Source organism: Stenella coeruleoalba, assembly GCF_951394435.1.
Source record: "Stenella coeruleoalba genome assembly, chromosome: 6".
NCBI classification, from domain to species: domain Eukaryota; kingdom Metazoa; phylum Chordata; class Mammalia; order Artiodactyla; family Delphinidae; genus Stenella; species Stenella coeruleoalba.
The window spans coordinates 127,816,273-127,829,988 of record NC_137151.1 but is presented as its reverse complement, the minus strand read 5'-3'; the positions used below and the strand labels follow the sequence as shown (position 1 = coordinate 127,829,988).

At 50.1% G+C, this 13,716-nt stretch overlaps 1 protein-coding gene across 6 annotated transcripts in view; it reads left to right on the top strand.

Moving 5' to 3' along the window:
- The window catches only part of THAP4 (THAP domain containing 4), a gene marked incomplete at its 5' end in the record, with an annotated part of 54,886 nt that overhangs the window by 33,385 nt on the left and 7,785 nt on the right, over positions 1 to 13,716 (top strand). For 2 of the 6 annotated variants that reach the window (XR_013828811.1, XR_013828812.1), the window contains 2 exons: positions 7,211 to 7,336; positions 7,632 to 7,692. Coding sequence is in view for 3 of the 6 variants with exons in the window: in XM_079924892.1 (XP_079781018.1) it covers positions 7,211 to 7,330 (120 nt within the window). Of the gene's footprint in view, positions 1 to 6,892; positions 7,099 to 7,210; positions 7,607 to 7,631; positions 7,861 to 13,716 lie in introns of those variants that run through there. The other 4 variants (XM_079924893.1, XM_079924894.1, XR_013828813.1 and 1 more) reach the window with 3 other exon arrangements.

The following is a 13,716-nucleotide window of genomic DNA, read 5'->3' as shown; positions in this document are numbered from 1 at the left end:
GCACAATGTCCTCAAGGTTCATCCATGTTGTAGCCTGTGTCAGAATTTCCCTCCTTTTTAAGGCTCAGTAATATTCCAGTGTGTGGATGGACCACATTTGCTTTTCCATTCATCCATCGATGGATACCTGAGTTGCTTCCACCTTTTAGCTATTGTGAATGATGCTGCTGTGAACATGGGTGTACAGATATCTCTTCAAGACCTGCTTTCAGTTCTTTGGGGTGTATACCCAGAAGAGGAATTGCTGGATCACGTGGTTAGTTTTATTTTTAATTTTTTGAGGACCCGCCATAGCTTCCCACTTTACCTGCACCATTTTACATTCCCATCAGCAGTGCACAGGGGTTCCAATTTCTCTGCATTCTCATCATTTGTTGTTTTCTGGTTTTTGGATATCACTCATCCTAATGGGTGTGAGGTGGTATCTCATTGTAGTTTTGATTTGCATTTCCCTAAACGATAGAGATATTGAGCAACTTTTCATGTGCTTCTTGGCCATTCATATATCATTTTTGTAAAAATGTCTATTCAAATCCTTTGCCCATTTTTGAATTGGGTTGTTTGTTTTTGCTGTTGTTGAATTTTAGGAGTTCTCTGTTATTCTGTTTATGAATCCCTTATCAGATATATGATTTGCAAATATTTCTCTTATTCTGTGGGTTGTATTTTTTCTCTGTAAATAGTATCTTTTGATGCACAAAAGTTTTTAATTTTCATGAATTACAGTTTGTCTGCTTTTTCTTCATTGGCTGTAAATTGGTATCCAGGAAGTCATTGCCAAATCCAATGTCATTACACTTGCCCTATGTTTTCTTCTAAGAGTTTTTATAGTTTTAGCTCTTACCTTCAAGGCTGTGATTCATTTTGAGGGTTTTTTTTGTTCATTCATTTTTTGTACTAATGTTAGGTAAGGGTACGGTTTTATTCTTTTGCGAGGGGATATCCAGTTTTCCCAGCACCATTTATTGAAAAGGCCATCCTTTCCTCATTGAATGGTCTTGGCAACCTGATTGAAAATCATTTGATAACATATGCAAGGATTTATTTCTGGGCTCTCAGAACTGTTCCATTGGTCTGTATATCTGTTTTTATGCCAGTGTCACACTGTTTTGGTCACTGTCATTCTGTAGTAAGTTTTGAAATCTGTTGAGAGTCCCTTGAGATTCCATATGAATTTTAGGATGGATTTTTCTATTTCTACAAAACGCATCATTGGCATTTTGATTTGAATTTTGTTAATTCTGTAGGTCTCTTTGGGTAGTATTTGTTTCTTAATGATATTAAGTCTTCCAGTCCATGAACATGGGATGTGTTTCCATTTATGTACGTCTTCTTTAATTTCCTTCTGGAGTGGTTTTGTATTGGGTTGGCCAAAAGGTTCGTTCATTTTTTTCCTTAAGAGGGCTCTACTAGCACTTAGTTGTCTGTAACTTCATTCAAAACAATTTTGTTAGATTGTGTGTGACAGCTGTCATACCAGCGTGCATTTATAGAAAGACTTATTGGGACTTCCCTAGTGGCACAGTGGTTGAGAATCCGCCTGCCAATGCAGGGGACACAGGTTCGAGACCTGGCCTGGGAAGATCCACATGCCGCGGAGCAACTAAGCCCATGCGCCACAACTACTGAGCCTGCGCTCTAGAGCCCGTGAGCCACAACTACTGAGCCCACTTACCACAACTACTGAAGCCTGCGTGCCTAGAGCCCGTGCTCTGCAACAAGAGAAGCCACCGCAATGAGAAGCCCACGCACCGCAATGAAGAGTAGCCCCTGCTCACCGCAACTAGAGGAAAGCCCGAGCGCAGCAACAAAGACCCAACACAACCAAATAAATAAATAAGTAAGTAAATACTTATCAAAATTGGCGAATTTTTGTATAGCCATTTTAATATCGAAGATGGAAGAAAAAAGCAACATTTTGAGCATATTATGCTTTATTATTTCAAGAAAGGTAAAAATGCAACCGAAATGCAAAAAAAAGGATTTGTGCCATATATGGAGAAGGTGATGTGACTGATCAAACGTGTCAAAAGTGATTTGCAAAGTTTCATGCTGGAGATTTCTCGCTGGCTGATGCTCCACGGTCAGGTGGACCAGTTGACGTTGATAGCCATCAAATTGAGACATCAGTTGAGAACAATCAACGTTATACCATGTGGGAGACAGCCGACATACTCAAAATATCCAAATCAAGAGTTGAAAATCATTTGCACCAGCTTGGTTATGTTAAATCACTTTGATGTTTGGGTTCCACATAAGCAAAAAAAAACCTTCTTGACCATGTTTCGACGTGTGATTCTCTACTTAAATGTAATGAAAGTGTTCCGTTTTTAAAACAAATTGTGACAGGTGATGAAAAGTGGATACTGTACAATAATGTGGAATGGAAGAGATCGTGGGGCAAGCGAAATAAACCACCACCAACCACACCAAAGGCTGGTCTGAAGGTGATGTTGTGTATATGGTGGTACTGGAAGGGCGTCCTCTATTATGAGCTCCTGGAAAACCAGACGATTCATTCCAACAAGTACTACTGCCAGTTAGACCAACTGAAAGCAGCACTCAACAAAAAGTGTCCACAATTAGTCAACAGAAAGCACATAATCTTCCATCAGGATGATGCAAAACGGCATGTTTCTTTGCTGACCAGGCACAAACTGTTACAGCTTGGCTGGGAAGTTCCGATTCATCCATCGTATTCACCAGACATTGCACCTTCGGATTTCCATTGATTTAGGTCTTCACAAAATTCTCTTAATGGAAAAAATTTCAATTCCCTTGAAGACTGTAAAAGGCACCTGGAACAGTTCTTTGCTCAAAAAGGTAAAAAGTTTTGGGAAGATGATATTATGAAGGTGCCTGAAAAATGGCAGAAGGTAGTGGAACAAAAGGGTGAAAACGTCGTTCAATAGAGTTCTTGGTAAAAATGAAAAATGTGTCTTTTATTTTTATGTGAACACCGAAGGCACTTTTTGGCCAACCCAATATATGTGAAATTTAAAAAAAAAGAAAGAAAACTCACAGAAACAGAGTAGAATGCTGCTTACGGGGGGCTCAGGTGGGGGAAATGGGCAGATGTTGCCCAGTGGGTATGAACGTCCAGGTGTAAGATGGACAGCGTGGCACTAGAGTTGACAGGGCGGCACTAGAGTTGACAGTGCTCTGTTATATTAGTGAAATTTGCTAAGAGGAAAAAGGTGTAACTGTGAGGTGATGGATGTATTAACTGACCTTATTGTGGTAAACATTTCACCATATACACATGTATCAAATCGTCATGTATCAAATCATCATGTTTCAGCTTAAACCTATGCAGTGTTACATGTCAGTTATATCTCAGTAAAGCAGGGTGCAAAGGAGGGGAAAGGAGCCAGTGCTGGCAGCAAGCAGACTGCATCTGTTCTAATTCTTCTTTTGTTTTTGAATTGGAGTAGAGTTGCTTTACCATGTTGTGCTAGTTTCTGCTGTGAGTGAAGTGAATCAGCTGTACGTGTACATACATCCCCTCCCTCTTGCAAGTCAGTGAGAGAAACGCGAGGCCTGCACTGTCTGTAGTTCTCCAACAGTGTCCTGATGTCCTTGTGTATCAAACGCATCCCCTTTCTTCATGACTCAGCCCCCTCCTTGATGCCTCAAGGGTTGTATGGGGTGGCTTCTTGGTTTTTTTATTTTAGGACCTAAAACAAAGTCAGATCCATCTAACTCTCTCCTGGCCTTTCCTTCTCCACCTTTTCCCCACGGGACAAGACATAACAGGAACAAGAAATCATTAAAACATCAAGAAGTTCTCACATCGAGTTTCTCTCTACCGTAATATTTCTCTTTGGTCTGTGCAGTCGAGGAAAAGTGAGCACACTTGGCTAAAGTAAGAACTCGTGTCGTTGTCAAGATGGCCTCTGTCCCTGTGTTCAGAGGCTCCTTGGAGTTTGCGTTTGCCATCGGAGCTGGGCCCCAGCTGTGCAGGCTTCTCTCCAGAATGCGGCTCCTGCAGCTTCTGCTCTACCCAGTGGCCCCAACAGGCTCCACTTTGAGGGTTTAAAGGCAAACAGTTGCTTCCAGCCCCACCTTGTTTAAACTTGTTTAAACGAGGGTCAGTCTGCAGTTCAGGTGGATTCTCATCCTGAGGGTGGACTTGGCATGACCTCAGGATCATCGTCGGCAGAGGCCGTGGGCGCCGCAGGAGGTCTGGTTCTGAGCCTGAGCGATGTCATCTACGACCTGCCTCAACTTTAAATTCTGCCAAATAACTTTCATTTGAAGAGAAAACTAGCACAAGAAATTTCATCCAAGAGGCCACCAAGCCCAGAGGAACCTAACAGGTGACTCCCGGGCACGGGGACACGCTGCAGTAGCAGTGTCGTCGCTGAGGCCACCTCGATGAACACAGTCCCGAGTGTGCGCTCCGGCGGCCGGGCAGCCCTCACACACCCTCTCGGGGACCTGGGGAGGTCGTGGGGGACCAGCGTCTCCGCCATGGGGTCTCCCCCGTGACTGTCTCCCTCCTTTTGTTGCCCTGTGTCTTGCTGCCCGGTGGCTGTTACCGGATGTTCACAGACTTCGGCACACAGAAGCAGAGCCGAAGGGCGAGGGAGCGGCCGCCCTTGGGTCAGCACACGGTGAAATGGGCTGTGTCCTCGTGGCGTGGCCCGCAGCCCCTGCGGCATCGCGGAGGCGGGACGGGGGATGCAAGGCCACGCGAGAAGCCAGGTAGTCCTCAGGTGCTGGTTTTCGGGTGTGACCGCAGCCTCAGCCCGTCGGGCGGGCTCCGTGTGAGAGACACGCAGTGTCTTCCCTTTAACGTGGAAAGGTTCAACGGGGGGCAGGGGGCCCACCTTCCGTTCCCCGGGGAGGCATTTCCTTTGCCCCCGCCTGCGCTCCCCCTGCACGTGTGGTGCTGGGCGTCTGGCATGAGGGCGAGAGCCAGTGTCCTGCATCGGTGGTGGGGTGTCGGGGGAACAGGTGCCCCGCAGGCCGTGGGCTCTGAGGACAGGCGGCTGCTGTCCTGTGGAAGCTGAGCGCGTGGCCCGTGGTGTGGGGAACACGGGCTTTGTTTCTCTCCACTGCACTTCTGTTTCCTCTGCAGAGTGGTTTCAAGGGTAAGAGCCTTGACTGTTTGTTTGTTTTGTTTTTTGCGGTACGCGGGCCTTTCACTGTTGTGGCCTCTCCCGTTGTGGGGCACAGACTCCGGACGCACAGGCTCAGCGGCCATGGCTCACGGGCCCAGCCGCTCCGTGGCGTGTGGGATCTTCCCGGACCGGGGCACGAACCCGTGTCCCCTGCATCGGCTGGCGGACTCTCAACCACTGCGCCACCAGAGAAGCCCCGACTGTTTGTTTTTCAATTAAATTCCAGAACAAAGGCTGTGGAGTTGAAGAAGCAAGTCACGTGTGAGAATGTCGGCCCGCCACCCGTCTGCTTTCTATCTCTCTGTCCACCTCATCTGGGGCTGTGCCCTCCCGTCCTGCCCTCTGCAGCCCTCTCCCGTCCTCAGCCGTTACCGTGGCGAGGACAGCGCGTTGACCTTTGACACCTGTGGATGGTGGCAAGGACCTTAGGACAGGGCTGCTCAGACCGCCACGCGGTGTGGTCCCTGGGGCTCAGGGTGGCAATTCTGAGGCACCGGGTCTGGGGCGGAGCCTGAGACTCTGCATTTCCAGCAGCCGCCCAGGTGGGGCTGGTACCTGGAGCCCACCGAGTAGCAGGGACGTAGGGCACTGACTCTGTGTCCTCCTCCCGCCTCTGCTTCTGCTGCCACGTGTTGTGAGGACGCGCGCACAGTAGGCCCCGCAGGGTTGTGCAGATGCCAGTCAGCCCTCGGCGCAGCACTTGGGTGGCGCACGGCTTTCCATACGTTTATCCTTGCTGCTGCTCTTCCTTTGTTCCTGCGTCTCTGCTTCCACCACTTTCCTTAAAACCTGAAGAACTTCCTCTAGTGTTTTGTGTAAAGAAGCGGGGGGTCCTGCTGGTGGTGAATTCTCTGTGGATTTCTTGTCTAAAAATGTCTTTATTTTGCCTTCACTTTTGAAGGGTATTTTCACTGCAACCAGAATGCCAGGGGGACAGTTATTTTCATTGTTTTGAAGATGTCCTTCCTTTGTCTTCTAGTTTCCATCCCTTCTGTTGAATTTCTTGAATTCTAGACATCGCGCGTGAAAACCGCGGGTGACTTGAGGCCTGTTTGATATCGTCTCCCACCAAAGGGCACTTCTTGCGCTTCTGGTGGTTTGTCCAGGAAGAGCAGGTCCTGTCCACAGAGATAGCACTACTTTGAAACCGGACTTCCCAGTCTGTTTCTGGGGAACTCTTACTCCTGGGGTGCGGCCCTAAGGGGGTCCTGACCAACAGCCGGGCGGTTTTCCGCGGCCCCTCCTTCTAGACGCCGGGCAGCAGTTCCAGAGGGTGGCCCGTGCAGCGCAGCCCCGTGGGTTAGGGCGCACCCACCCGGCTCCCCAGCCTCTGGGTGGCCTCTGAGAGTCAGCACCGGCCTTGGGGGGACAGCTGCTCTGAGCTGGGTCTCTCCCCTGCACGCCCTTCCCCCTGAGGCCTTGGCCTTGTAGCCTGGTTGCTTTAAACAGGCTCTGGAATCCGGCTTTCCTCTCTTCTCTGCCCGACGGTCGCTGGGGCCTGGCCAGCACGGGTTCTGACGCTCGTGGGCCCCCACCCCCGCCAGTTCTGGCGCCAGGTAGCCACCCCTGGAGGCGGCTTCCACAGTCCTCGGGCTTTCACCCTCTGTCCACAGACGTTCCAGGCAAACCCGTTTTCTCATCGGGGGCTCGGGTGCTGCAGGTCTGTGTTACTGTTAGAAGCAGCTGCCGTAATTGGCCCTGATGAATCGGGCGTTCCAGAAGTGCTGGTACCGAGTTTTCTGAGAACACATTTGGCATCATTTCAGGCTGTGTAGGGAGGGACGCGCTGGACAGCCCGCCCCTAGGCAGACGGCGAGGCTGACGCCCGCGCTCACCTCCGGACGTTTGGGAACAGCTGAGCGGCAGGGAGACGGCACGGGCCAGGGGTCCGGACGCCCATCACGGCTGCCGGCCGAGTGTCTGTCACCCACTGGCGGGGACTCTGCCTGGCTCACAAGCCCCTGACACTGAGGTGAAATGTTGCAGCTGCCGCGGGAGTGTGTGGCCTGTGGTGGCACGTCAGCGGTCGTTGAATCTGTGGAAGGTGAAATTAAGGCGTTTTGTATTTGTTTTGTTCTGCTCAGATTACCCGAAAATTCAGGCTGAATTCCGAAGGCAAACTTGAACAGACGGTCTCCATGGCAACCACTACGCAGCCCATGACTCAGCATCTGCATGTCACCTACAAGAAGGTGACCCCGTGACCCCAGGTAGAGCTGAGTCCGGTGGGGCTGGCCTGTGTGGTGACACTTCAGCTTCTCAGCAGACGCCGCAGCAGGTGTGGGTGTGGCCACAGGTCACCGTGGGTTCAAGGGTGTTGCCACGTGTCCCTGTAATGGCACAGAAAAACCAAATAAAAGGCCTTTATTTTTATGGCTAAGCATTTTGAATATTATCACTTGCGTAGACTGCGTTTCTTTCATCTGCTGGTGACTATTTGTTTTCAGAGTCGTTTCCCTAAAAAATTAAAAAGGGGTGACTCTTTCTCTCCTTTCCTTCCTGCAGTTTTGACAAGATCTGAAAATGTTTATAAATCTACGGTAGTCAGCAACAAGGTGAAGAGAAGGTAGGACAAAAAGAATTGCAGCGAATTTTCCTTTACTTTTAAAGAGCTGAGAGTGTAACGACCCCATTTCCATGTGGACGAAGGGCATTCCCAAGGCGAGAGGGTGGTGGTGAATTTATCATCATTCTGTAAATTTGATTTAGTCTCGGCAATATAATATTACCTTCATTTGTTTGTTTACGATGGAAGTTTCCAGACATACACTGACCCCCTGGACCTCACCCCGTTCCAGCTCCTGCCAGCATGTCCCCACACCGGTGGTTCCGTCTGCTCTTCCCCCCTTTTTGTGGCTGGAGCATCTTAAAGCGAATTCCACACACAGTGTCCCTGCTCTCGAACACTTCAGCATGTGTGTAAAAGCAAAACAGAGCCTTTCTCTTTTCCTGAACACAGCACAGCATCAGGGGCCTCACCGGGAACATAGACACGGGGTGAAAGGAGGCCGCGCTCAAGAGCAGGGGCCAGTGTCTGCAGCCACACACCCCCACACACCCCACACCCTGGGGACAAAAGGCACTACCGGGGTGGGGGGGTTGTCAGTACCTGGGAGCGCAGAGGAGGGACCGGGGCTGGTGCCGAGCCCTCAGAGGAGCGTGGCTGGAGTGTGAGGAAGGCGGCCGGCCCCCTGCGTGCAGGGTGGACGTGGTGGCTGGGCTGGGCTCGCCGAGAGCGTCAGGTCAGCAGAGACTCAGGCCCAGTTCGTCCCTCCAGCTGCGAACCTGGGAAACCAGACAAGTTATTGGCCTCCGAAAGTCAACGACGGGAGAGGAATGGATGGACACTCCCTTTCCAAAAGGTAGAAATAGGAAAGAAGAAGGCGTGACAGGTCCTGAGCAAGTCCCAAACCTTAAGGCTTAAGAGGAACGATCCTCTGTGGCTCAGTGTCTGTCCTCCGGGCCCCACCGCCCCCCCCCCCCAGCTTTGCCGGGTACAGCGCTCACCACGGTTCTCAGGGGTTGGAGTCGTGTGCCTGCGGCTCTCCCCAGGTTCTGCCCACCCCGGGGTCGCCCTAGCGGGGGCTCTGCACCCCTTGCAGGGTGTGGGTCTCTGCCTGGGTCATGAGCCTGAGGCTCCAGGTGGCTCCATCCTTCAAAATTGAGGGAAGGTAGCAAGGCCCCCAGGGCTCTGCATTCTGCGTGCTGGCAGAGATGGTACCTTGTGGAAGCCAAAAACCGATTCCAGCCAAGTTTGCAGCTGTGCCCTCCAGTGGGGCAGCCACGTCTGCTGTGGCCCAGGAATGTGGGGAGCAGAGCCTTATCCTCTGGGCCTGGGATGGAAGGGTCACCCCCACAATCTCTGAAATGCCTTTGAAGACATTTTTCCATTGTCTGGACTTTAGGCTTCTGTTTAGGTGGCTGCCTGGTCTCCCATCATGTGGGTAACTAGCTCGTAACTGATGAGTACTAACCTCCGTGTCAAGTCCTCCCAAGCGTCATGATCTGTCTCAGCAAGCTTTCTTACTACTTTCAATATCAATAGGCTGAGGATTTTCCACATTTTTAAGGTCTGCTTCCTTTTTGGTTAACAATTCTGTCCTTAAGTTTTCTTGCATTTTACTGTAAGTATTCAAGAGAAACAAGGCCCCTCATGCTTCAACACTTCCACTTTGCTTGGAAATTTCCAGGCACATAACCAATTTCATTGCTCACAAGTTCTACCTTCCACAAAACTAGGACACATAGTTTAGCCAAGCTCTCTGTCCCGTCTTAACAAAGGTTGCCTTTCCTCCAGTTTCCAATGACCTCCATTTCCATCTGAGATCTCAGCAGACTGGCCTTTACACCTGTGAAAATTAGTAAAGGGAAACCTCGCGGAACTGGAGTGGGGAGGGAATTCCCTGGTGGTCCAGTGGTTAGGACTCTGAGGTCTCACTGCCAAGGGCCTGAGTTCAATCCCTGGCCGAGGAACTAAGATCCCACAAGCCACGCAGCACGGCCAAAAACAAAAAACAAAAAACAAAAAATAATGGAGTGGGGAGGCCACAAGGGGGAGCGCTCACCAGCTCCACTGGAAGTCAGCACAGATCCTGACAGGAGGAGGCCACCTGGCCTCTTAGGCCAGAAGCCCTTTACCACCCTCAGGAGGAAGGAGGATTTTCTCCCCGTCAGGCAACAGCCCAGCCAATGAGAAACTGTCACAGCTCAGCCAATGAAAAGCCACCACACTTCAGACCCCCATTTTCCTCCAATGGACTTTTTTGCTTATAACAGCCCCTCCCACCTTACCTTTTCCTCTATGAAAGAATTTCCTCTCCTTTGACCTACTGGACTTGCCTGTGGACTTGTGCCACGGTTACCTGTCCTGAAACACAAATCTTTGCTGCTCCTTAATAAACCCATTTTGTTGGTAAAAACTGGCTGTTTTATTGCTTCAGATGAACACATCCCATATATCTACCAACATTCTGTTCAGGATTACTTAGGTATTGTCTAAGAACACTGAGGCTTTCTCCACAGCTCTCCTCTTTTCTTCCTGGGTCACCAGAATTGCCCTGAACAGTCCATTCACAGCAGTGGAGGCTTTTGCTAACATTCATCTTGAAACTCTTCCAACCTCTAATTTCCAAAGCCACATCCACGTTTTTAGATACTTGTTGTTTCTTGGTGACAACTTTCGGACTTAGTTCAGGCTGCTGTAACGAAAGTAACCATCCACTGGGTGGCTTGCAAACAACCGCAATTTACTTGTCCCGGTTCTAGAGGCTGGAAGCCCAAGGTCAGGCTGCTGGCTGATTAGGTGGGAGGGCTGCTTGCTCGTGGACGCGTCTCCACTGTGACCTCACGTGCAGAAAGGCTGAGCTAGCTCTGTGGAGTCTGTGTTATGCAGGCACCTGTTCCAATCGTGAGGGTGGAGCCTTTATGGCCTAGTCACCTCCCAAAGGCCCCACCTTCTCCTGCCATCACTTTGGGGGTTAGGATTTCAACATACGAATTTGAGGGAAAACAGACATTCAGACCATAGCTCCAAGGGAGCCTGGAGGATGGGACCAGAGCTGTCTCTGCTGCTGGAATGATGCTGAGAGGAGCTGGGAGCAGCAAGGAAGCCCCCCACTCTCTCCCTCCTGCATCCCAGGCTGCTGCCTGCTCACAGCTGGAAGGGGGCCAGGAGGGCAGCACCCAGACCGGAGCAGGAAGGGTGGGGCTGAGAGCCGAGAGATGAAAAGCAAATAACTGACATGGTCACCTGGTCCTCTTCCTCCCCCCGACCCCCGTGCTTCTTGTTGGGAAGCTGGAAGGCGTCCCCAGTCTGGATCCTGGGTTCCCCTGGGTTCCTCGCGGTGTCTGAATTGTTCCTCTAAGCCCTCTGTTTGCTGTAGTCTGGAGGTTGGATCACACTTCCTAAGGGCTGTCCGGGTCTTCCTGTGCGCTGTCTGCCTGTCTCACGTGGCTGATGCTAACGTAACAGGCCCAGACGGTGCAGCCTGCCCTCCTTATTCTCAGCGTCTGTCAATCGGCCAGCCCGTGGGTGACCCCTGCCTGAGCCAGCTCCCCCATCAGAGCATCCAACCCTGTCCTTCTGCATTCGGTGGCGGAATTCTCCGAAGAGCTTCCATCCGTCCAATTAGGCTCAGTTTGGTGCCTCTGAAGTAAGTTCACACCAGAAGGCCAGCGGAAACGCTTCTCTCTTCCCCTTTGATCATCGGGTTTTAGAACAGGTGTGCCAGGGACAGCGGTGCTGGCCGCCCGACCACCTTCTCACACCACAACCCCCCCCCACACCCCTCCTGCTTCTGTTATGAACCCAGTACTTTTTGTATGTTCGATGTGAGCTAGGCAAGTCCAGTCTTTTTCTTTGACAGACAGGAGGGGCTCACATGATGTGATAGTTGGCTGGATGGAGCCCCTCAAGCCCCTGATGGCCTCTGTTCCCACTTCCTGCCTCAGAACCTCTCTTCTCTCCAGTGGGGGTGGGACTGAGAGGCCCCGGGCAGAAATGGAAAATCCCTTTATAAATTATTTTCTCACTTATTTCCACTTCACTATTTGAGATCTCATTGCCGAGATCACAACCCTTCACTCTCAACTACTTTAGCATGGGATACGTGCATTTTTTAACAAAAAAAGTTGTGCATCCACACTTAGGTTTCCAATTCAAATTTTAAGATTATAAAATTTTTTACTTAAATTCTTTGATTTTACCTCTTTTAAGATGAAAATCCTGTTTATCATTATTTGCTTTCTCCTACAGGATACGTATGATTATTTGAGAATAATAATATTGTTATTAATAAGACTACTGATTGAAGTTTCCTTTTTCTTTTTGCGGTATGCAGGCCCCTCACTGCTGTGGCCTCTCCCGTTGCGGAGCACAGGCTCCGGACGCGCAGGCTCAGCGGCCATGGCTCACGGGCCCAGCCACTCCGCGGCACGTGGGATCTTCCCGGACCGGGGCACGAACCCGCGTGCCCCGCATCGGCAGGCGGACTCTCAACCACTGCGCCACCAGGGAAGCCCTGAAGTTTCCGTTTTTGCTGTTGTTTTTACAGCTTTTTCATTGAAGATGTAAAGTTAAAATGTAGTTGGAATAATTGATTCCTCTGGGTGCTTGTGTCACCAACTTGATAGAGAAACTCATTTGTTTAATTTTTTAAAGTTGACTGTTTTCTTAAGTTAGCTTTGCTTATGCAGAACATCTTACGTGACCCTATTGTCAAAAGTTTAAAACAAGGGACTTCCCTGGTGGCACAGTGGTTAAGAATCCGCCTGCCAGTGCAGGGGACATGGGTTCGAGCCCTGGTCGGGGAAGATCCCACATGCCGTGGAGCAACTAAGCCCGTGCACCCCAACTACTGAGCCTGCGCTCTAGAGCCCGCGAGCCACAACTGCTGAGCTCACGTGCCACAGCTACTGAAGCCCGTGCACCTAGATCCCGTGCTCCGCAACAAGAGAAGCTACCGCAATGAGAAGCCCGCACACCTCAACAAAGAGTAGCCCCTGCTCACTGCAACTAGAGAAAGCCCGCGTGCAGCAACGAAGAACCAACCCAGCCAAAAATAAATGAATAAACATAAATAAATAATTTATTTTTTGAAAGTGTAAAACAAGATAAATTTTGCTTCACGTGGGTGTATAGCCCAGCTGCTGAGTGCCCCACCAGGCAGCCCTGCCATGGTTTATACAGCAGACACCCTGATGCTGGGCATCTGGGTTGTTTCCAGTCTTTTGCTGACCAAATAATGTCACAATGACTAACTTTATGTACATGGCATTTTGGACTTTGGCCAGCGTAGCTCTGGGATAGATTTCCAGAGGTAGCCAGTCCGAGGGTAAATGCATCTATGACTTGTCCAAGTGTTGCCCCTCCCCCAGGGACTGTGCCATTTTGCTTCCCAGCCGTGTTGTGTGAGGGGACTTGCCTCCACCAACAAGAGTCTGTTGTCAGATTTGGATCTGGGCCAACCTGATCGGTGAGCAATGAGATCCTGCACGCAGTTCTATTTTTGGTTGTGCCACACCGCATTCGGGATCTTAGTTCCCCAACCAGGGATTGAACCCACACCCCCTGCAGTGGAAGAAGCGTGGAGTGTTAACCACCGGACCACCAGGGAAGTCCCTGCATTTCTCTTTTTTTGTCTTTTTCTTCTCGACTTTCAAAGCTTTTAAGTTCTTGTGAATTATAAACATTAATCCTAGTATTCCTGATTTTCAATGACCACCTTTCATGGAGGTGAAATGCATGGTTACAGCATGAACTTCACTCTTCCACAGTGTCCACAGGTGTACAGTTGAGTGGTATTTAGAACATTCCCAGTGTCATGCAACCATCAACCCTGTCTACTTCCAGGACACTTCTGTCACCCCAAGGAGAAACCCCGTACCCCCCCGTACCCATTAAGCCACTCCCACTCTCTACCCACCCCCCCCACCCCCCGCCCTTGCTTCCTGTCTCAAGGTGCAGATACTTTTGAAAATGTTAAATGTTATTGTTTTTTTCCCAGAAAGTATTTTGTCTTTTCTTGCTCCTGGATTTTAAATCATGTTGAGGAAGATTCTGCTCACTCCCCAGTTAGGAAGAAATTCACCC